Genomic DNA, 22,830 nt, shown 5'->3' on the forward strand with positions numbered 1-22,830 from the left:
ACCTCTCGGGTTTGGGTGGTCTTACCCAGAGTTATACTGCTGCCACTTTATCTCTCAGGGTCCTAGGAACACGCAAGCTTTGCCACCAGGTCAAGCTACAGCCCCCGGGGGAAGGCTACAGTTATGAGTCTGTTGGACTGGAGCCAGCCCAGTGCCAATGTACTGTTTCGACCCCAGTAAAGCCAGTCTGCATGGTGTGGGAGGGTTGATTGACATGCCCAGACACAGCCATAGGTACCTGGCTGTTTTCTGACAGTTCTGCAGCTCTTTTGGTGTTCATGGAGATAGAGATGAATGTCGAAAGCTGGCTAGGCAAAGCCCGGAGACTGCTCCAGGGGAGAGTTAAAACCCAGAGACTGCTCCAGGGGAGAGTTAAAACCCAGAGACTGCTCCAGGGGAGAGTTAAAACCCAGAGACTGCTCCAGGGGAGAGTTAAAGCCCGGAGACTGCTCCAGGGGAGAGTTAAAGCCCGGAGACTGTTCCAGGGGAGTTAACAAAGCCCGGAGACTGCTCCAGGGGAGTTAACAAAGCCCGGAGACTGCTCCAGGGGAGAGTTAAAGCCCGGAGACTGCTCCAGGAGTGAGTTAAAGCCCAGAGACTGCTCCAGGGGAGAGTTAAAGCCCAGAGACTGCTCCAGGGGAGAGTTAAAACCCGGAGACTGCTCCAGGGGAGTTAACAAAGCCCGGAGACTGCTCCAGGAGAGAGTTAAAGCCCGGAGACTGCTCCAGGGGAGAGTTAAAGCCCGGAGACTGCTCCAGGGGAGTTAACAAAGCCCGGAGACTGCTCCAGGAGAGAGTTAAAGCCCGGAGACTGCTCCAGGGGAGAGTTAAAGCCCGGAGACTGCTCCAGGGGAGAGTTAACAAAGCCCGGAGACTGCTCCAGGGGAGTTAACAAAGCCCGGAGACTGCTCCAGGGGGGAGTTAACAAAGCCCAGAGACTGTTCCAGGGGAGAGTTAAAGCCCGGAGACTGCTCCAGGGGAGAGTTAAAGCCCGGAGACTGCTCCAGGGGAGAGTTAAAGCCCGGAGACTGTTCCAGGGGAGAGTTAACAAAGCCCGGAGACTGCCCCAGGGGAGAGTTAAAGCCCGGAGACTGCTCCAGGGGAGAGTTAAAGCCCGGAGACTGTTCCAGGGGAGAGTTAACAAAGCCCGGAGACTGCCCCAGGGGAGTTAACAAAGCCTGGAGACTGCTCCAGGGGAGAGTTAACAAAGCCCGGAGACTGCTCCAGGAGAGAGTTAACAAAGCCCGGAGACTGCTCCAGGGGAGAGTTAACAAAGCCCGGAGACTGTTCCAGCGGAGTTAACAAAACCCGGAGACTGTTCCAGGGGAGTTAACAAAGCCCGGAGACTGCTCCAGGGGAGTTAACAAAGCCCGGAGACTGCTCCAGGGGAGTTAACAAAGTCTTTATTTATTTAGCTCCATCCCGGGAGGAGTCACGTGTCCCGATATTGTTTACTCTGCTGCCGTTCTGAAAACTGGGAGGAGGTGAGGACTTTGTGTACCTACAGTAATAAGGGGCTCTCTTCGACCCTGGGACACACTACAATTGCCGATATTGAGAGTTACGCCCCTGTTCGGAGGGCGGGAAGGACTTGCTGACGGGAGTGGGAGTTGGTGCTGAGCATCAGCCAAGTGTCTGGGTATAAACCAACAATGTAACCCTGCTGGAGCCCCTGTCCTCTGTACAGCACTGTCTACATTATCCACATCACATTTCAGCTGCCTAGGTCCTAAGCTCTGGAATTCCCTCCCTAAACCTCTCCGCCTCACTATCTCCCTTTCCTCCTTTAAGACACTCCTTAAAACCTCCCTCTTTGACCAAGCTTTTGGTCACCTGCCCTAATATCTCCTTCTGTGACTCGGTGTCAAGTTTTGTTTGATAATCGCTCCTGTGAAGCGCCGCGGGACAGTTTACTACGTTAAAGGTGCTGTATAAATGCGAGAAGTTGTTGTTGTGGCACTTCCCTGCGGTGTGACTTTCCCCACAGGCACTGGGAAAGGAGGGTCCAGTATCTGGGGCAGGAAGTTTGAAGATGAGATCAGTGAGCATCTTAAGGTGAGGAAAAACTTTATTTCAAAACCTTTTGTGCTCGTCAGAATGTGGCGCCCAGTGAGTGGCGGCCCAGTGAGTGGCGGCCCAGTGAGTGGCGACCCAGTGAGTGGCGCCCAGTGAGTGGCGCCCAGTGAGTGGCGCCCAGTGAGTGGCGCCCAGTGAGTGGCGCCCAGTGAGTGGCGCCCAGTGAGTGGCTCCCAGTGAGTGGCTCCCAGTGAGTGGCTCCCAGTGAGTGGCGGCCCAGTGAGTGGCGGCCCAGTGAGTGGCTCCCAGTGAGTGGCTCCCAGTGAGTGGCTCCCAGTGAGTGGCTCCCAGTGAGTGGCTCCCAGTGAGTGGCTCCCAGTGAGTGGCTCCCAGTGAGTGGCTCCCAGTGAGTGGCTCCCAGTGAGTGGCTCCCAGTGAGTGGCTCCCAGTGTGTGGCTCCCAGTGTGTGGCTCCCAGTGTGTGGCTCCCAGTGAGTGGCGCCCCAGTGAGTGGCGCCCAGTGAGTGGCGCCCAGTGAGTGGCGCCCAGTGAGTGGCTCCCAGTGAGTGGCGCCCCAGTGAGTGGCTCCCAGTGAGTGGCGCCCCAGTGAGTGGCGACGCAGTGAGTGGCTCCCAGTGAGTGGCTCCCAGTGAGTGGCTCCCAGTGAGTGGCTCCCAGTGAGTGGCTCCCAGTGAGTGGCTCCCAGTGAGTGGCGCCCAGTGAGTGGCTCCCAGTGAGTGGCTCCCAGTGAGTGGCGCCCCAGTGAGTGGCTCCCAGTGAGTGGCGCCCCAGTGAGTGGTGACGCAGTGAGTGGCTCCCAGTGAGTGGCTCCCAGTGAGTGGCTCCCAGTGAGTGAGTGGCTCCCAGTGAGTGAGTGGCTCCCAGTGAGTGAGTGGCTCCCAGTGAGTGAGTGGCTCCCAGTGAGTGAGTGGCTCCCAGTGAGTGAGTGGCTCCCAGTGAGTGAGTGGCTCCCAGTGAGTGGCTCCCAGTGAGTGGCTCCCAGTGAGTGGCTCCCAGTGAGTGGCTCCCAGTGAGTGGCTCCCAGTGAGTGGCTCCCAGTGAGTGGCTCCCAGTGAGTGGCTCCCAGTGAGTGGCTCCCAGTGAGTGGCGGCCCAGCGAGTGGCGGCCCAGCGAGTGGCGGCCCAGCGAGTGGCGGCCCAGCGAGTGGCTCCCCAGCGAGTGGCGCCCCAGCGAGTGGCGCCCCAGCGAGTGGCGCCCCAGCGAGTGGTGACGCAGTGAGTGGCTCCCAGTGAGTGGCTCCCAGTGAGTGGCTCCCAGTGAGTGGCGCCCAGTGAGTGGCGGCCCAGTGAGTGGCTCCCAGTGAGTGGCTCCCAGTGAGTGGCTCCCCAGTGAGTGGCGGCCCAGTGAGTGGCTCCCAGTGAGTGGCTCCCCAGTGAGTGGCTCCCCAGTGAGTGGCGCCCCAGTGAGTGGCGCCCCAGTGAGTGGCGCCCCAGTGAGTGGCGACGCAGTGAGTGGCTCCCAGTGAGTGGCGCCCCAGTGAGTGGCGCCCCAGTGAGTGGCGCCCCAGTGAGTGGCGACTCACCATCTACCTGTTTATGGTCTGTTTCAGCACAATGTCCGAGGGGTCGTTTCCATGGCAAACAACGGCCCCAACACCAACGCCTCCCAGTTCTTCTTCACGTACGGGAAGCAGCCTCACCTTGACATGAAGTACACGGTGTTTGGGAAGTAGGTTTGAAAAGAAAGACTTACATTTCTATAGCGCCTTTCGCAACCTCGGGTACTCCCAAAGAAGCACTTTTTGAAGTGTAGTCACTGTTGTAATGTAGGAAACTCGGCAGCCTATTTGCGCACAGCAAGCTCCCACAAACAGCAATGTGATAATGACCGGATAATCTGTTTCAGTGATGTTGATTGAGGGATAAATATTGGCCAGGACACCGGGGAGCACTTCCCCCTGCTCTTCAAAATAGTGCCGTGGGATCTTTTACATCCACCTGAGAGCACAGACGGGGCCTCAATTTAACGTCTCATCCAAAAGACGGCACCTCTGACAATGCAGCACTCGGTACTTCCTCAGTATTGCACTGGAGTGTCAGCCTAGATTTTTGTCTCTCAATTGGGACTTGAACCCACAACTATCTGACCCAGAGGTGAGAGTGCTACCCACTGAGACACAGCTGTCGACGTGCGGTCCTCCTGCGGGTGGTGCCCGGGGAGAGGCTCTCCTGGGAGTGGAGGGCAGCTGCTTGACAGCGTTGTTCAGCTGCTCTGCTCACGCACTCTGTCCTTACGGGGATATGTGCAGAATAACAAAACACTACAACAGACACAATGAGCCGAATGGCCGCCTCCTGTGCGTCAATTTCTGTGATTCTGTGAACACGGGCCTGCCTCCCACTCTGATTGGGCTGATCTTTATATATCTGTGGACAACAACAGAATAAATTACAAATATACTTAATATTCTGTAAGTTACTGTGTCGACATTTATAATGGGAAATACCCCTGTAAACCTTGACCACATCGCCCTTAACCTTCTGAATTCTAGGGAATACAGCCCTAGTTTGTATAATCTCTCCTCCTAATTTAACCCTTGGAATCCAGGTATCATTCTGAACTGAATTAACCCACTCTCCCCCTCTCTCCGCAGAGTAATCGACGGGCTAGAGACACTTGATGAGCTGGAGAAGCTTCCGGTAAATGAGAAGACATTCCGACCTCTGACCGAAGTACACATCAAAGATGTTGTTATTCACGCCAACCCGTTCGCACTCTGATCCCAGGTCGGCCGACAGACCAGAGGCTCCTGTGGGAATGAGGACCCCGAGCAAGATGGTGGGATTCCACTGAGAGCGAATGAAAATCAGATCAGTGAGAGCGCCGCTCTCCACGACCCACCATCAGACCTCGGCCTTTCCCTCTGCTCAATTCAACACGATCCACGGAAATAACCATCGACCTGGGTGTGTCACACGGACCACAGGGGGCTGGGCAGCAGGTTTCCACTCTCGATCTCCCACTCTCCTCTCGTTCCTCTCTTCACCTCTCTCTGTCTTGCCACCTCTCTCTCTTCTCCCTCTCTTTCTCCTCGCCCTCTCACTGCCTCTTTCTCCCTCTCCGCCTCTCTTTATCTCCTCTCTCGCTCTCTCCCTCTTTCTCTCCACCTCTTTCTCTCTCCCCATCCCCCTCTCTCCCTCCCTCCCTCCTCTCTCCCTCCTCTCTCCCTCCCTCCTCCCTCCTCCCTCTCTCCCTCCCTCCCTCCCTCCCTCCCTCCTCCCTCTCTCCCTCCTCCCTCCCTCCCTCCCTCCTCTCTCTCCCCTCCCTCCCTCCCTCTCTCTCATTCGAGTTCCTAGGCCTTTGAATGGAAGGAATCACAAGTTGAATTGTGTTCCTAAACAGAAGGTGCTGGGCCCACTCCCCCAGACCGTGTCGGAGGAGAGAACGGACAAGTTAAAGCTTCAGGTGTAAACCCTCCGTCAGAACGCACCTGGTGACTCTTCCCAGCTCGATCTTTTAATTTCACATTTCCAGCAGGATTTTAGTTTCTGTTTATATTTTGTCTCTTCTCTCTCTCTCTCTCTCTCTCCCCCCCCCCCCCCCCCCCCCCCACAAAGCTGGATCCTGAGCTTTCTCATTGTGTCAATGAGCCAGCAGCAGAGAGTTGTCCGTGTGGGCAGTCACTGCACTGGGTGATGCAGTTACTAACTGGGGCATCTGTTATTTGATGTCTCTTCTATAAAACATTCAGTCTGTGTCGCTGTTAACCCAGTGTGCGTTTAGATTTAAATAAACTGGGGCGTTTGTGTAGAGTTCTTAAAGCTAGACTTATTTGACATGAATATTTTTCTATAAGATGAAATAAAAAGCCTTATTTCTGAGTAGCTCGTGTTAAGGGCACTACCCTCTATATCGGGTGATGGTACAAATGCTGATCCAGGAGATGGGATTATCTATGGGTAAAGATTGTTGTCGTCCTCTGCTCTCAGTCCCGTCTGTGGACTTGCAGCCAGTGCCCTGGATATACTCCAGCTCCAATCAAATGGCAGTCCTGACAAGACCAGACCTTGTTCGTGCGACGTGACCCTAATGCACCCTGGCACTAGTCCCAGGAATGGCTCAGCTCGGAGTTTAGCTGGGATAGAGAACGCTGCTTGCAGGGTGTCTGGTCAGTTGGCGGGGTGTCGGGTCAGTTCATAGAAACATAGAAGATAGGAGCAGGAGTAGGCCATTCGGCCCCTCGAGCCTGCTCCGCCATTCAGTGAGATCATGGCTGATCATCCAAACTCAGTACCCGGTCCCTGCTTTCTCCCCATATTCCTTGATCCCTTTAGCCTTAAGAAATATATCCAACTCCTTTTTGAATATATTTAATGAATTGGCCTCTACTGCCTTCTGTGGTAGAGAATTCCACAGGTTCACCACTCTCTGGGTGAAGAAATTCCTCCTCATCTCTGTCCTAAATGGCTCACTCCTTATCCTTAGACTGTGACCCCTGGTTCTGGACTCCCCCGACCATCGGGAACATCCTGCATCTAGTCTGTCTAGTCCTGTTAGAATTTTATAAGTTTCAATGAGATAAGGCGACCAAAACTGCACACAATACTCAAGGTGTGGTCTCACCAAGGCCCTGTACAACTGCAGCAAGACATCCTTGTTCCTGTACTCGAATCCTCTCGCTACGAAGGCCAACATACCATTTGCCTTCTTAACCGCCTGCTGCACCTGCATGCTTACCTTCAGCGACTGGTGCACAAGGACACCCAGGTCTCGTTGCACTTCCCCTTCTCCCAATCTATAGCCATTCAGATAATAATCTGCCTTCCTGTTTTTGCCACCAAAGTGGATAACCTCGCATTTATCCACATTATACTGCATCTGCCATACATCTGCCCAATCACCCAACCTGTCCAATCATACTGGAGTTTCTCAGCATCCTCCTCACAGCACACACGCCCACCCAGCTTTGTGTCGTCTGCAAACTTGGAGATACTACATCTAGTTCCCTCGTCTAGATCATTAATATATATTGTGAATTGCTGGGATCCTAGCACCGATCCCTGCGGTACCCCGCTAGTCACCGCCTGCCACTCGGAAAAAGACCCGTTTATTCCAACTCGTTGCTTCCTGTCTGCCAGCCAGTTCTCTATCCAAGTCAGTACCTTGCCCCCAATCCCATGTGCCTTAACCTTACACGCTAATCTCTTAAGTGGGACCTTATCGAAAGCCTTCTGAAAGTCCAAATACACCACATCCACTAGTTCCCCCTTATCCTACCAGTTACATCCTCAAAAAATTCCAGTAAATTAGTCAAGTACGATTTACCTTTTGTAAATCCATGTTGCCTTCAGGCTTGTTTTTTTAACACTCTTAGAACTATTATTTACTGTGGCCATGTTTGATTTAAACCCTTGACTTCTCTGCCTGCCACTTTTGCTTTTCTCCTTCCTGTCTTTTGCTTCTATCCTTATTTCCCATTCCTCTGTCTCCCTGCACAGGTTCCCAACCCCCTGCCATTTTAGTTTAAACCCTCCCCAACATAAGAACGTAAGAAATAGGAGCAGGAGTAGGCCAATCGGCCCCTCGAGCCTGCTCCGCCATTCAATAAGATCATGGCTGATCTGATCCTAACCGCCAATCCACTATCACAGAACCATCTCCTGAATCTAACAGAATTAGACACACGAAATAGGAGCAGGATCAGGCTACACGGCCCCTGGGCCCGCTCCGCTACCCACAGGGCCATGACCGATCCGAACCTAGACTCATGTCCAAATTCCTGCCCGCTCCCCGTAACCTTTAATTCCCTTTACTTCTAGGAAACTGTCTATTTCTGTTTTAAATTTATGTAATGATGTAGCTTCCACAGCTTTTTGGGGCAGCATATTCCATGGACCTACCACCCTCTGAGTGAAGTAGTTCCTCCTCATCTCAGTTTTGAAAGAGCAGCCCCTTATTCTAAGACTATGCCCCCTAGTTCTAGTTTCACCCATCATCGGGAACATCTTCCCCGCATCCACCCGATCCAACCCCTTCACAATCTTATATGTTTCAATAAGATCGCCTCTCATTCTTCTGAACTCCAATGAGTAGAGTCCCAATCTACTCAACCTCTCCTCATATGTCCATCCCCGGGATTAACCGAGTGAACCTTCTTTGTACTGACTCGAGAGCAAGTATGTCCTTTCTTAAGTATGGACACCAAAACTGTACGCTGTATTCCAGGTGCGGTCTCACCAATACCTTGTACAACTGAAGCAATACCTCCCTATTTTTATATTCTATCCCCCTAGCAATGAAAGCCAACATTCCATTGGCCGCCTTAATCACTTGCTGCACCTGCATACTAACCTTTTGAGTTTCGTGCACCAGGACCCCCAGATCCCTTTGTACTTCAGTACTTTCCAGTTTCTTGCCATTTAAGATAATAACTTGCTCTACGATTTTTCCTGCCAAAGTGCATAACCTCACACTTTCCAGTATTGTATTCCATCTGCCAAATCTCTGCCCACTTACTTAGCCTGTCTATGTCCCCTTGCAGGTTTTTTATGTCCTCCTCACTCACTACTTTCCCTCCCATCTTAGTATCACCTGCAAACTTTGATATGTTACACTCGGTCCCCTCCTCCAAATCGTTAATATAGATTGTAAAGAGTTGGGGACCCAGCACTGACCCCTGCGGAACACCACTAGTTACTGATTGCCAGTCTGAGAATGAACCATTTATCCCAACTCTCTGCCTTCTGTTAGATAGCCAATCCTCTATCCATGCCAGAATATTACCCCCAATCCCGTGATTTTTTATCTTAAGCAATAATCTTTTGTGTGGCACCTTGTCAAATGCCTTTTGGAAGTCTAAATACACTACGTCCACAGTTTGTACTGGTCCCACCTCCCCCAGAACCGGTTCCAATGTCCCAGGAATTTGAATCCCTCCCCCTTGCACCATTCCTCCAGCCACGTATTCATCTGAAATATCCTTCTATTTCTACTCTGACTAGCATGTGGCACTGGTAGCAATCCTGAGATTACTACCTTTTTGAGGCCCTATTTTTTAATTTACCTCCTAACTCCCTATATTCAGCTTTTAGGACCTCATCCTGGTTTTTACCTATATCATTGGTACCTATATGCACCACGACAACTGACTGTTCACCCTCCCTTTCCAGAATGCTCTGCAGCTGCTCCGAGATATCCTTGACCCTTGCCCCAGGGAGGCAACATACCATCCTGGAGTCTCGTTTGCGGCCGCAGAAACGCCTATCTATTACAATAGAATAATCTATTACTATAGCTCTCCCACTCTTTTTACTCCTGTGCAGCAGAACCACCCACGGTGCCAGGAAGTTGGCTGCTGCTGTCTTCCCCCCCCCCCCCCCCCCAACAATATCCAAAGTGGTATATCTGTTTGAGAGGGCGATGGCTACAGGGGACCCCTGCACTACCTGCCTGCACCTACTACTATGCTTGGCGGTCACCTGTTCCCTTCCTGCCTGTGCAGCCTTTACCTGCAGTCGTCGTCTTATCGTGTCCACGGACAGTCTTTCAATAGCCCAGCCAGAACTGGACACATTTTTGCGCCTTGTTGTTGAATTCGGCAAGATCTGCAACAGTGCAGGGTTCCTCTAACCAACTGATTAAACGTGATAGCCACGATGTCCTCAGCGTCGCGAATGCTCCAGTATGTATCCATTCGCAGCTCCAGCGCCGCAATGCGGTCTGCCCGTAGCTGCAGCTGGTTACACTTCCCGAGGTGTCTGGTCAGTTTGCGGGGTGCCGGGTCAGTTCACGGGGTGTCCAACTGGACAGTGTTCAAGGTGGGTCTGACCAGAACGGGACACAGTACTCTGAATGGATTTTGTATTCTAAAACATTTCTGTTAGCCACATTAGAGCTTTCAAAATACGTTATTTTTAGAGTACTTTTGTGTTGCAACAGGAATTCAATCCTCTGCCCCCCCAGCCCTTCGACCCTCTGCCCCTCCCAGCCCTTCGACCCTCTGCCCCTCCCAGCCCTTCGATCCTCTGCCCCTCCCAGCCCTCCGATCCTCTGCCCCTCCCAGCCTTTCGACCCTCTGCCCCTCCCAGCCCTTCGATCCTCTGCCCCCCCCAGCCCTTCGATCCTCTGCCCCTCCCAGCCCTTCGATCCTCTGCCCCTCCCAGCCCTCCGATCCTCTGCCCCCCCAGTCCTTTGACCCTCTGCCCCTCCCAGCCCTCCGATCCTCTGCCCCTCCCAGCCCTCCGATCCTCTGCCCCTGCCAGCCCTCCGATCCTCTGCCCCCCCCAGCCCTCCGATCCTCTGCCCCTCCCAGCCCTTCGACCCTCTGCCCCTCCCAGCCCTTCGATCCTCTGCCCCTCCCAGCCCTCCGATCCTCTGCCCCCCCAGTCCTTTGACCCTCTGCCCCTCCCAGCCCTCCGATCCTCTGCCCCTCCCAGCCCTTCGATCCTCTGCCCCTCCCAGCCCTCCGATCCTCTGCCCCTGCCAGCCCTCCGATCCTCTGCCCCCCCCAGCCCTTCGATCCTCTGCCCCTCCCAGCCCTTCAATCCACTGCCTCTCCCAACTCAAAAATATAAGTTAGATTTTAACACAGGCAAAATCCATTCTGCCGCACATTAGCTAACCTCACCTGTGCTGTAATTCTGTTAGTTCTACCCTGTTCCTGGCTGTGGTATAATTGGACTGTTACAGTCTACTTTCTCTGTTTAGAAATTTCATCGATGGCTGTGACACACCTAGAACTTTCCTTTATATAGTGTCTCCCAGAGTGGTTGGAAGTGGGTCGAGGTGTCCCACAGGGTTCTCTTCACTGTGTGGAGCAAGGATTTGGATACAGGACTAGAGGGAGTGGTGACCCCATTTTCAGATGGAAACACAATAGGAGGTATAGTTAATTCTTAGAGCAAAGGAAGTTACAAAGAGCTGTTGATAAGATGGGGGAATGGGCTAAAATGTGGGAGCTGGAATTCAATGTCAGTAAGTGTGAGGAGATGCACTTTGTTAAAAAAAAATACCAGCAGTAATTATACTGTGACTGGAAGTAGGCTCGGGGCTGTGGGGAGCAGACGGATTTGGGGAAGTAGGCTCGGGGCTGTGGGGGAGCAGAGGGATTTGGGGAAGTAGGCTCGGGGCTGTGGGGGAGCAGGGGGATTTGGGGAAGTAGGCTCAGGGCTGTGGGAGAGCAGAGGGATTTGGGGAAGTAGGCTCGGGGCTGTGGGGAGAGCGGAGGGATTTGGGGAAGTAGGCTCGGGGCTGTGGGAGAGCAGAGGGATTTGGGGAAGTAGGCTTGGGGCTGTGGGGAGAGCGGAGGGATTTGGGGAAGTAGGCTCGGGGCTGTGGGGGAGCAGAGGGATTTGGGGAAGTAGGCTTGGCTGTGGGGAAGAGCAGAGGGATTTGGGGAAGTAGGCTCGGGGCTGTGGGGAGAGCGGAGGGATTTGGGGAAGTAAGCTCGGGGCTGTGGGGGAGCAGAGGGATTTGGGGAAGTGGGCTCGGGGCTGTGGGGAAGAGCAGAGGGATTTGGGGAAGTAGGCTCGGGGCTGTGGGGGAGCAGAGGGATTTGGGGAAGTAGGCTCGGGGCTGTGGGAGAGCAGAGGGATTTGGGGAAGTGGGCTCGGGGCTGTGGGATCAGAGGGATTTGGGGAAGTAGGCGCGGGGCTGTGGGATCAGAGGGATTTGGGGAACAGGCTCACAGGACATTAAAGCAGCTCCTCAGGGTGATAAGGCTGTAAAAATACTAATGGAAATCTAGGTTTTATCACCAGGTACAGAATATAAAAGACGAGATAATGAGGAGCCGATATAAGACCTCGGTTAGCATGCTGTGCGCACTATTGCGGTCCACACTATAACAAGGATTCTAGGCCTTTTGATCTGGAGTTTTTGGGGCCTGTTCTTGTGAACAAGGTAAGACCTATGGAGCAGGGACTGTCCGGGCCATGGACGTTGGGGAAGCCTTAGCAAGGACGGAGCGATAAACTAGAAAATTCTAGACCTATTCGTCTAAGGTCTGTTGTGGGGAAGTTTCTAGAATCTGTTGTTAGGGCCAGAGTGACTGAGCACTTGGACAAACGAGCTGGTCAGAGAGTCAGCGTGGATTGTAATGGGTAAGTCATGTCTAACAAACATAGTTCAATTTTTTGAGAAGATAACTAACATGCAAGCTAAAGGAGTGTCTATGGATGTCCTTGCGGGGCGGTTAGTGCTGTGGGGGAGGGATTAAACTAATTTGGCAGGAGGAGGTTCATCATGGTGAAGCATTAGAGAGGAGAAATAAGGTGCACAGAGGACTGAGAGACACAAACAGTATTGGAATAAAGAGTCGTTCAGAAATAGGCGGGATCAGACGGGGAAAATGCAAGGCAGACTAGGATGGGTTTGGAGTGCATGTGCATAAAAGGAATGGTGGGGCCGATTAGGGACCAAAAAGGAGATGATCTTGTGGAGGCAGGGGCATGGTTGAGGTATTAAATCTGCCTTCACAAAACACGAGGTTCTAAAGGAGGAGAGTGTAGAGAAATTGGATCGGATCAACATAGGTAACGAGGAAATGCATGAAAGGTTGGCAGTGCTCAAAGTAGAAAAGTCACCCAGTCCTGATGGGATGCATCCTAGGTTACTGAGGGAAGTCAGGGTGGAGATAGCAGAGGCTCTGGCCACAATCTCCTTCGATATGGGGGTGGTGCCAGAGGACTGGAAGATTGCAAATGTTACACCCCTCCAGGGAGAGGCATAACCCAGCAATGACACACCAGTCAGACTAACGGTGGTGGTGGGGAAACCTTTAGAGACACTAATCCGAGACAAAATTGTCACTTGGAAAACTGGATTAATAAATGGAAGCCTGTACGGATTTGTTATAGGCAAATCATGTTTGACTAACTTGACTGAGTTCTTTGATGTAGTAGCAGAGGGTTGATGAGGGTAGTGTGGTTGATGTTGTGTATATGGACTTTCAAAAGGCATTTGATAAAGTACTGCATAATAGACCTGTTAGCAAAATTGAAGCCCATGGGATTAAAGGGACAGTAACAGCGTGGATACAAACTTAGCTAAGGGACAGAAAGCAGAGAGTAGTGGTGAACGGTTGTTTTTCAGACTGGAGGGAAGTATACAGTGATGTTCCCAGGGGTCGGTATTGGGACCACTGCTCTTTTTGATATATATTAATGACCTGGACTTGGGCATAATTTCAACATTTGCAGATCACACGAAACTCGTAAATGTAGTAAACAACGAGTGCAGTGTATCCAAGTTGCTGATCATACAGAGCTAGGTGGGAAAATAAGCTGTGAGGAGAACACAAAGAGGCTGCAAAGGAATATACAACAGAAAATGCTGGAAAAATTTAGCAGGCCAGGCAACATCCGTGGAGAGAGAAATAGAGTCAACGTTTCGAGTCAAACTCTTTGTCAAGACTGGAAAGGCACAGGGAATGAAATAGATTGAGGCGCCAGGCTGGGAGAGAACAAAAGAGAAGAGACATTAAGAGGTATTCAAAACGAGACGAGATGGTGATTGGACTAGTGGAGACAAAAGACGGCTCTAGGTGTGAAATGTGCTATCAGAATGGGAGACAGCTGCCATGTGGGAGAGAGAAAGGAGGGGGGGGGAAAGGCCAAAACAAAGGTGGGGATAAAAAATAAGTAAAAATGCAATGGGGGCCGAGGTTACGATCTGAAATTTTGAATACCTCTTAATGTCTCTTCTCTCTTGTTCTCTCCCAGCCTGGCCTCTCAATCTATTTCATTCCCTGTGCCTATCCAGTCTTGACAAAGAGCTTGACGCGAAACGTTGACTCTACTTCTCTCTCCACGGATGTTGCCTGGCCTGCTGAGTTTTTCCAGCTTTTTCTGTTGTTATTTCGGATTTCCAGCATCCGCAGTATTTTGCTATCGTGCAAAGGAATATAGACAGGTTACGTGATTCTGCAAGAAGGTGGCAGATGGAGTATAATGTGGGGAAGTGTGAAATTATCCACTTTGGTAGGAAGAATGGAAAAGCAGAATATTTTTTAAGAGGTGAGAGACTAGTAAATGTTGGGAGTTCAGAGGGATTTGGGTGTCCTTGTACACAAATCACAGAAAGTTAACATGCAGGTACAGCAAGTAATGAGGAAGGCAAATGGTATGTTGGCCTTTATTACAAGGGGGGTTGGAATACAAGAGTAAGGAAGTCTTGCTGCAATTATACAGGGCTTTGGTGAGTGAGACCACACCTGGAGTACTGTGTGCAGTTTTGTTCTCTTTACCTGAGGAAGGATATACTTGCCTTGGAGGCGGTGCAACGAAGGTTCACGCGATTGATTCCTGGGATGAGAGGGCTGTCCTATGAGGAGAGATTGGGCCTATATTCTCTGGAGTTTAGAAGAATTAGAGGTGATTTAGTGTCATCCCATAGGGATCTGTGTTGGGGCCTCACCTCTTCACTGTATTTATTAACGGCTTAGATGGCGGGATAGAGAGCCACATGTCCAAGTTTACCGATGACACAAAGATGGGCGGCATTGTAAGCAGTGTAGATGGAAGCATAAAATTACAGAGACATTAATAGATTAAGTGAATGGGCAAAACTGTGGCATATGGATTTCAATATAGGCAAGCGTGTGGTCATGTAAGATACACTAGTTGTGTATACATTTATCCGTAGGATTAGGATTTGGTTTAATCTCTTATGATTAAAGTTTTTGGTTTCTTTTTACTTAATGAAATGGTTAAAAGTTGTTCATTCCCAGGGTGCTGTAGGCTTTGATGTGTCGGGGTACTATTTAGGTGACACTGTTTTAATTGAAACACTGGATGTAAGATGTGTGACTTGTTTTTATGGCCACAGTGAGAAACTGTTAAACCAAGGCAGGTTTGAGATAAGGAGATGGAACAATGGATGAACAGGATAAAAACAAGTGGTATCTGTTATCTTGTAGGGAATACATCTTTCTAGGGGTCTTGGTCACAATGCCATAATCAATCAGCAATGAAAGTCATTCTGAGAATCACACTATAAGATCTTGAGCTTTTCTTTAGAAATTTGTAGTGAAGATCAGAACTGGAAAGGAACAACAACTACATGTCTCTGCCGGGGAAAGAACACGCGGTAGTATTGTTTATTTCTCTCTGTGTCTAATGCTTATTGTGCGTATATGGGCTTGGTCCAACACAATAAAAGGATATTTGTTGCATCCATATTTTGAGTCGGGCATCGAACTTGTTACATAATTGTCGAGCGATGCAGGACCTGATTAGTAACTCTCCTGATTGTGTGAGACCCAGTGCCGAGGACTTAGTTTTCTACCTGAACAAAGTCATCGAGTGTATGGGTTTAATCCTGCAGTAGTTCGATAATGAAGCAGTCCATGCCCACATGCAGCAAGACCTGGATGACATTCAGGCTTGGGCTGATAAGTGGCAGGTAACATTCGCTCCACACAAGTGCCAGGCAATGACTATCTCCAACAAGCGAGAGTCTAACCACCTCCCCTTGATCGTCAACGGCATTACCAGCGCCGAATCCCCCACCATCAACATCCTGGGTGTCACCATTGACCAGAAACTTACCTGGACCAGCCACATAAATACTGTGGCAACAAGAGCAGGTCAGAGGCTGGGTATTCTGCGGTGAGTGTCTCACCTCCTGACTCCCCAAAGCTGTTCCACCATCTACAAGGCACAAGTAAGGAGTGTGATGGAATACTCTCCACGTGCCTGGATGAGTGCAGCTCCAACAACACTCAAGAAGCTCGACACCATCCAGGACAAAGCTGCCCGCTTGATTAGCACCCCATCCACCACCTTAAACATTCACTCCCTCCACCACCGGCGTACCGTGGCTGCAGGGTGTACCATCTACAAGATGCACGACAGCAACTCACCAAGGCTTCTTCGGCAGCACCTCCCAAACCCACGACCTCTTCTACCTAGAAGGACAAGGGCAGCAGGCGCATGGGAACACCACCACCTCCAAGTTCCCCTCCAAGTCACACACCATCCTGACTTATAAGTATATTGCAGATCCTTCATTGTCGCTGGATCAAAATTCTGGAACTCCTCCCTAAGCACTGTGGGAGTACCTTCACCACACGAACTGCAGCGGTTCATGAAGGCGGCTCACCACCACCTTCTCAAGGGCAATTAGGGATGGGCAATAAATGCTGGCCTTGCCAGCGACGCCCACATCCCATAAACGAATTTTTAAAAACCATGGCGGCTGTCAGGAAAGCTGCTCAATAGAAGCTTATCGTGAGGCGTTGGTCTCTGTAATGACCAAAACGTGACCCACAGAGAGGGGTTGGTGAGTGAGAAAAAGGTGACATGAAAAACAGCGAGGCATTTTTTAAAGAATCGCGGCTCACTTCTGTGCGCAGAGAAGTGAAAATAGAGTAAGTGATCGGTTAAAAGAGAGAGCGCCACGACGATTGGAGGAGGTACCCGTTGTGCTGGCTCAGTTACAGCTCACAGGCCAGGGAGTCAGCGGGCAACACAGGAACCGGATATTTCACACACACAGCACAGCAGATTGAAACAGGAATAAAAACAGAAAATGCTGGAAATACTCAGCTGGTCAGGCAGCATCTGTGGAGAGAGAAACAGAGTTAACCTTTCAGCTCGATGACCTTTCATTAGCGCTCTGACGAAGGGTCATCGACCTGAAACGTTAACTCTGTCTCTCTCTCCACAGATGCTGCCTGACCTGCTGAGTATTTCCAGCATTTTCTGTTTTTATTTCAGATTTCCAGCATCCGCAGTATTTTGCTATTGTATTGAGATTGAATCAGGAGTTCGGAGCTGCTCCAGCCTTGCTTGAGTTTATGACCCGGCCAATGAGAGCGGTGGATCACACGCAATGGGAATGAAACATTTCTGAATTACAGGGAATGTTAAATAGACCGGAGCTCTGGCCTCCGCTCACTTAGGGCAAGGCTGGAGACTGAACAGATGGGTCCGACAACAATGATGTAAATTGGGATCATTTGAAGCAAGAGGCTACATGTGACCGTAATGCCGAGTGTGCTGAGGTGGGACCGGGGAGGGGGGGAGCACGGTAGCGCTGCCAGTGTCCCAGATTGTTAACACTATTCAAGCAATACGGGTGGAGCAGTCACCAGTACACCCTCGGCTGATAAACCTATGTTGCCGCAAGCTATCAGTGCGAGCTCGGAATGATCAAGGATGGGGATACCCCGGTTGGTGTCTCGGGCGGGTGAATGGGGAATTGGAGAATGGGGAATACACGAAGGTGCTCAGGGCTGCACTCCTCTCTCAATCCTAACACCCTCCTCCCAGCCAGCACACCGGCAGAAAGCGGAATCGACATTCTGCAGTTACTGGGTGTGGGTCAGTTGAATATAATGCTTCAATGTGGACAGACTCGAGCTCCTCTAGATTACCCTGCGCATTGGCAACTCGGCTGTGGGATTTGTCTGAATTGGCGCAGCCCACAGGGGCTCCTCTGCAAGGTGGGGGGTCCAGCCCCCAATCCAAGGGCCGATACCCTGTTTAAACAGACCCAAGTGCACCTGCTGGTGAAGAGAGCCATGGGGCATCAATAATAACAACCACCCGCACCCCCCCCCCCCCCCCCGGAGTAATACTATTAAACTGCCTCTCAGGCATGGGGCATTGCGAAGGATCACCACAGCCCCAGTAAAATGCCAGTGAGCGCTGTTGATAATTCAGAGACTTCACCTCAATTCGCAAGCAACTCTGGTGGCGATCGGTGACAGCGGTACTGGGGCACCTGGCACGGTGCTGCCAGCCTCGACAACCACAATCAGCGGCGTAAAAATGGATCGCCCAAAGTCAGCCCCTTGGAGCAACAATTGGGACAGCTCATTGCTTGGATGAGAGAAACATAGAAGATAGGAGCAGGAGTCGGCCATTCGGTCCCTCGAGCCTGCTCCGCCATTCAGTGAGATCATGGCTGATCATTCAAATTCAGTACCCTGTCCCTGCTTTCTCCCCATATCCCTTGATCGCTTTAGCCTTAAGAAATATATCTAACTCCTTCTTGAATATATTTAATGAATTGGCCTCTACTGCCTTCTGTGGTAGAGAATTCCACAGGTTCACCACTCTCTGGCTGAAGAAATTCCTCCTCATCTCTGTCCTAAATGGCTTACCCCTTATCCTTAGACTGTGACCCCTGGTTCTGGACTCCCCGCCATCGGGAACATCCTTCCTGCATCTAGTCTGTCCAGTCCTATTAGAATTTTATAAGTGGATGAGTGAGAATGGTAAAGCTGTGGCCAGGGCTCCATCAGCCGCTCCGCCCGACTGCAAGGATTGGGAGCCCACACAATGGCGAGCCAGTGGCGGGGGTCGGTGTGATCACAGTGACCATCTTCTTGTTTCTCTCATTATTAATGGAGGCCAAGGACAGAATGTGTTAACAGACACTGGAGCGACTGTTCCCACCATTCACAGCCCATCTCCTGAATGTCACCCTGAGGCAACATTGAGGGTTCCCTGAGCCAGGCGCACGGAATTCAGGAGGCGCAGATACAGGTCATTAATGTGATGAGAATGATGAGCTGTGAAGGTAGTTTCGGGTCCGATTTTCTCCAGTGTTGTGGTCTGAGGGTGGATTATACCAACAATGTATTCTGGTTTCACCAAGGGATCCCCTCTCTGAGCGGGCTGTGCCAGTCACACTCGCAGTGTTTGCGATGAAGAGAGCCGAGCTCTACCGCTCACCATCAGACCCAGACCCAGACCCAGATATACAGGCGCTATTAACACAGGACACTGCGGTGTTTGCGATGAAGAGAGCCGAGATCTACTGCTCACCATCAGACCCAGACCCAGATATACAGGCGCTATTAACACAGGACACGGTGGTGTTTGCGATGAAGAGAGCCAAGATCTACTGCTCACCATCAGACCCAGACCCAGATATACAGGCACTATTAACACAGGACACGGCGGTGTTTGCGATGAAGAGAGCCGAGATCTACCGCTCACCATCAGACCCAGACCCAGATATACAGGCGCTATTAACACAGGACACGGTGGTGTTTGCGATGAAGAGAGCCGAGATCTACCGCTCACCATCAGACCCAGACCCAGATATATAGGCACTATTAACACAGGACACGGCGGTGTTTGCGATGAAGAGAGCCGAGATCTACCGCTCACCATCAGACCCAGACCCAGATATACAGGCACTATTAACACAGGACACGGCGGTGTTTGCGATGAAGAGAGCTGAGCTCTACCGCTCACCATCAGACCCAGACCCAGATATACAGGCACTATTAACACAGGACACGGCGGTGTTTGCGATGAAGAGAGCTGAGCTCTACCGCTCACCATCAGACCCAGACCCAGATATACAGGCACTATTAACACAGGACACGGCAGTGTTTGCGATGAAGAGAGCTGAGCTCTACTGCTCACCATCAGACCCAGACCCAGATATACAGGCACTATTAACACAGGACACGGTGGTGTTTGCGATGAAGAGAGCTGAGCTCTACCGCTCACCATCAGACCCAGATATACAGGCACTATTAACACAGGACACGGCAGTGTTTGCGATGAAGAGAGCTGAGCTCTACCGCTCACCATCAGACCCAGAACCAGATATACAGGCGCTATTAACACAGGACACGGTGGTGTTTGCGATGAAGAGAGCCAAGCTCTACTGCTCACCATCAGACCCAGACCCAGATATACAGGCACTATTAACACAGGACACGGCGGTGTTTGCGATGAAGAGAGCCGAGATCTACCGCTCACCATCAGACCCAGATATACAGGCACTATTAACACAGGACACGGCGGTGTTTGCGATGAAGAGAGCCGAGATCTACCGCTCACCATCAGACCCAGACCCAGATATACAGGCGCTATTAACACAGGACACGGCGGTGTTTGCCAGGCACAAGCAGGACCATGAGCAGCTGAAGGGAAAGGAAGAGTACATTCACCACACGGACTGCAGCGGTTCAAGAAGGCAGCTCACCACCACCTTCTCAAGGGGCAACTAGGGATGGGCAATAAATGCTGGCCTTGCCAGCGACGCCCACATCCCATAAAAATGACTATAAGAAAAGAGGTTAGCGGGCTGATGCTTGTTAATGATGAGCAGCACCCTACTCCAGCTGAGAGCCACCCTGCACTGCAGGCTGCGGTCCAGGCGCTGTTACAGCAGGGGGTTTGATGGCAGGGCACTTTCATCACCAAGTTGACCAGATGGGAGTTGGTGTTTTGCCATTGATTATCAGAAGTTAAATCCAGTGACTCCAGCCTGCTCTCCGGTGGTGAGAGGGGCCCCCACATTATTACCCTGAATGCCAAGGAAAGCTAAATGGTTCTCCAGAGGCGATATCTCCGAAGGGTTCTGGAGTATTCCTGTGAAGATGGAGGACCAATATGAATATGCAGCATACCTGGACTGGCCTGCCACAGGAGTTTCATCATTCTCCCGCTATTTTCTATTGGAGAATAGCTGCAGCGCTCAGTACCTTTTCACCTCCAGATTGCTTGTTACAGTATGTCGAGGATTTGCTTCTTCCCACCCAAAACCGCGACCAACATACACAAGGGCTCCAGGAACTGCCGCAGCAGCTGACAGATCCTGGTCTTAACATTAGCCCTCACAAGGCCAATCTGCGACCTGAAATTACTTTCCTCGGCATTAACATCTCGGATGAAGGACGCAGCCCTGACCAACATACAGTAGATGTGATCCACAGACAGCCCCTGCCTGCTTCCAGAACAGCATTGCGATCCTTTCTGGGGTTGGTGGGCTACCAGCGATCATCTATTCCACAATTTTCTGAGCTGGCCAGACCACTGTATGGCCTACCGAACCTCAGGATAAAGAACTTGAAGATAACTGGAGAGGAGCACACACCAGGGCAATCGGACAGTTGAAAGCTGCAGTGATGATAGCCTCTCACCTTTCCTCACCCGATCCGGATAAAGCATGCCACCTGGAAATCGCTGCTACTGCTCAAAGCTTGGCTGCAGTTTTATGCCAAAATGTTCAGAACAAACTGCTTCCCGTTGCATTTGCCTCACGGATTCTGACAGGGGTGGAGGAGACATATGCCTGTGAGAGACATGTATTGGCCACTTTTTGGGCAGTCCAATATTTACCTCTATCACAGGTCTGCAGTCGCTGATTTTTTACTCTCCTCATACACCCTTGAATCCCCTAAAGCAAGGAGGAGACGCTCTGGTTGCCTCTGCGAGGCTGAACCCTTGGACTTTGTTCCTCATGGAGTGTGATTTGCACATCACCCTGAAGAAACTACCTCGCTACCGCAACTTTCACTTTACCCAGGGGAACCTCACCAGTATCCACTGCCCCTGTTGGAGTTCGAAACACACACCGTGCTGAAGGACCCACTGCCAGATGGGTCTTTCTTTCAGCAAGATGGTGAAGATGTGTATATCGATTGGTCTTCCTATCACCATGGTGAAGATGTGTATATCGATGGGTCTTCCTTTCACCATAGTGAAGATGTGTATATCGATGGGTCTTTCTATCACCATAGTGAAGATGTGTATATCGATGGGTCTTCCTTTCACCATAGTGAAGATGTGTATATCGATGGGTCTTCCTATCACCATAGTGAAGATGTGTATATCGATGGGTCTTCCTTTCACCATGGTGAAGATGTGTATATCGATGGGTCTTCCTATCACCATGGTGAAGATGTATATATCGATGGGTCTTCCTTTCACCATAGTGAAGATGTGTATATCGATGGGTCTTCCTTTCACCATGGTGAAGATGTGTATATCGATGGGTCTTCCTTTCACCATAGTGAAGATGTGTATATCGATGGGTCTTCCTTTCACCATAGTGAAGATGTGTATATCGATTGGTCTTCCTATCACCATGGTGAAGATGTGTATATCGATTGGTCTTCCTATCACCATAGTGAAGATGTGTATATCGATTGGTCTTCCTATCACCATAGTGAAGATGTGTATATCGATTGGTCTTCCTATCACCATGGTGAAGATGTGTATATCGATGGGTCTTCCTATCACCATAGTGAAGATGTGTATATCGATGGGTCTTCCTTTCACCATGGTGAAGATGTGTATATCGATGGGTCTTCCTTTCACCATAGTGAAGATGTGTATATCGATGGGTCTTCCTTTCACCATGGTGAAGATGTGTATATCGATGGGTCTTCCTTTCACCATGGTGAAGATGTGTATATCGATGGGTCTTCCTATCACCATAGTGAAGATGTGTATATCGATGGGTCTTCCTTTCACCATGGTGAAGATGTGTATATCGATGGGTCTTCCTTTCACCATGGTGAAGATGTGTATATCGATGGGTCTTCCTATCACCATAGTGAAGATGTGTATATCGATGGGTCTTCCTATCACCATAGTGAAGATGTGTATATTGATGGGTCTTCCTATCACCATGGTGAAGATGTGTATATCGATGGGTCTTCCTATCACCATGGTGAAGATGTGTATATCGATGGGTCTTCCTTTCACCATGGTGAAGATGTGTATATCGATGGGTCTTCCTTTCACCATGGTGAAGATGTGTATATCGATGGGTCTTCCTTTCACCATGGTGAAGATGTCTATATCGATGGGTCTTCCTTTCACCATGGTGAAGATGTCTATATCGATGGGTCTTCCTTTCACCAAGGTGGTGAAGACCCGACACCAAACGGCGGGAGAGTCACTTAAGGCAGTTAACAGCTTATTAACTGCCTACATAATCCCTTTGTACTGGCTCTTCCCATTTTATGACATTTTCAGTGTGTTCCATGTCGTGCGCCAAACACGCCAGCTGATTGTGCCGGGTTCAGGCAGTAGGTGAATTGTTGACAGCTGCTCCTGCAGTATTAAAGCGGACCTGTAACATGGCTGACTTTCAGA

General features: G+C 50.7%; 1 protein-coding gene and 1 long non-coding RNA gene across 2 annotated transcripts in view; one reads left to right on the plus strand and one right to left on the minus strand.

Moving 5' to 3' along the window:
- The window catches only part of ppil3 (peptidylprolyl isomerase (cyclophilin)-like 3), a 145,441-nt gene extending 139,582 nt beyond the window's left edge, over positions 1-5,859 (plus strand). Inside the window, exons 4-6 of the mRNA XM_085965964.1 lie at positions 1,987-2,054; positions 3,585-3,703; positions 4,629-5,859. Coding sequence (XP_085822090.1) covers positions 1,987-2,054; positions 3,585-3,703; positions 4,629-4,755 — 314 coding nt within the window. The 3' untranslated portion in view covers positions 4,756-5,859. The remainder of the gene's footprint in view (positions 1-1,986; positions 2,055-3,584; positions 3,704-4,628) is intronic.
- The window catches only part of LOC147101944 (uncharacterized), a 395,113-nt gene that overhangs the window by 138,105 nt on the left and 234,178 nt on the right, over positions 1-22,830 (minus strand). The window lies entirely within an intron of this gene.

This window comes from Somniosus microcephalus, chromosome 23 (genome assembly GCF_052327205.1).
Source record: "Somniosus microcephalus isolate GS21.2 chromosome 23, FLI_Smic_1.0, whole genome shotgun sequence".
Taxonomy (NCBI): Eukaryota; Metazoa; Chordata; class Chondrichthyes; order Squaliformes; family Somniosidae; genus Somniosus; species Somniosus microcephalus.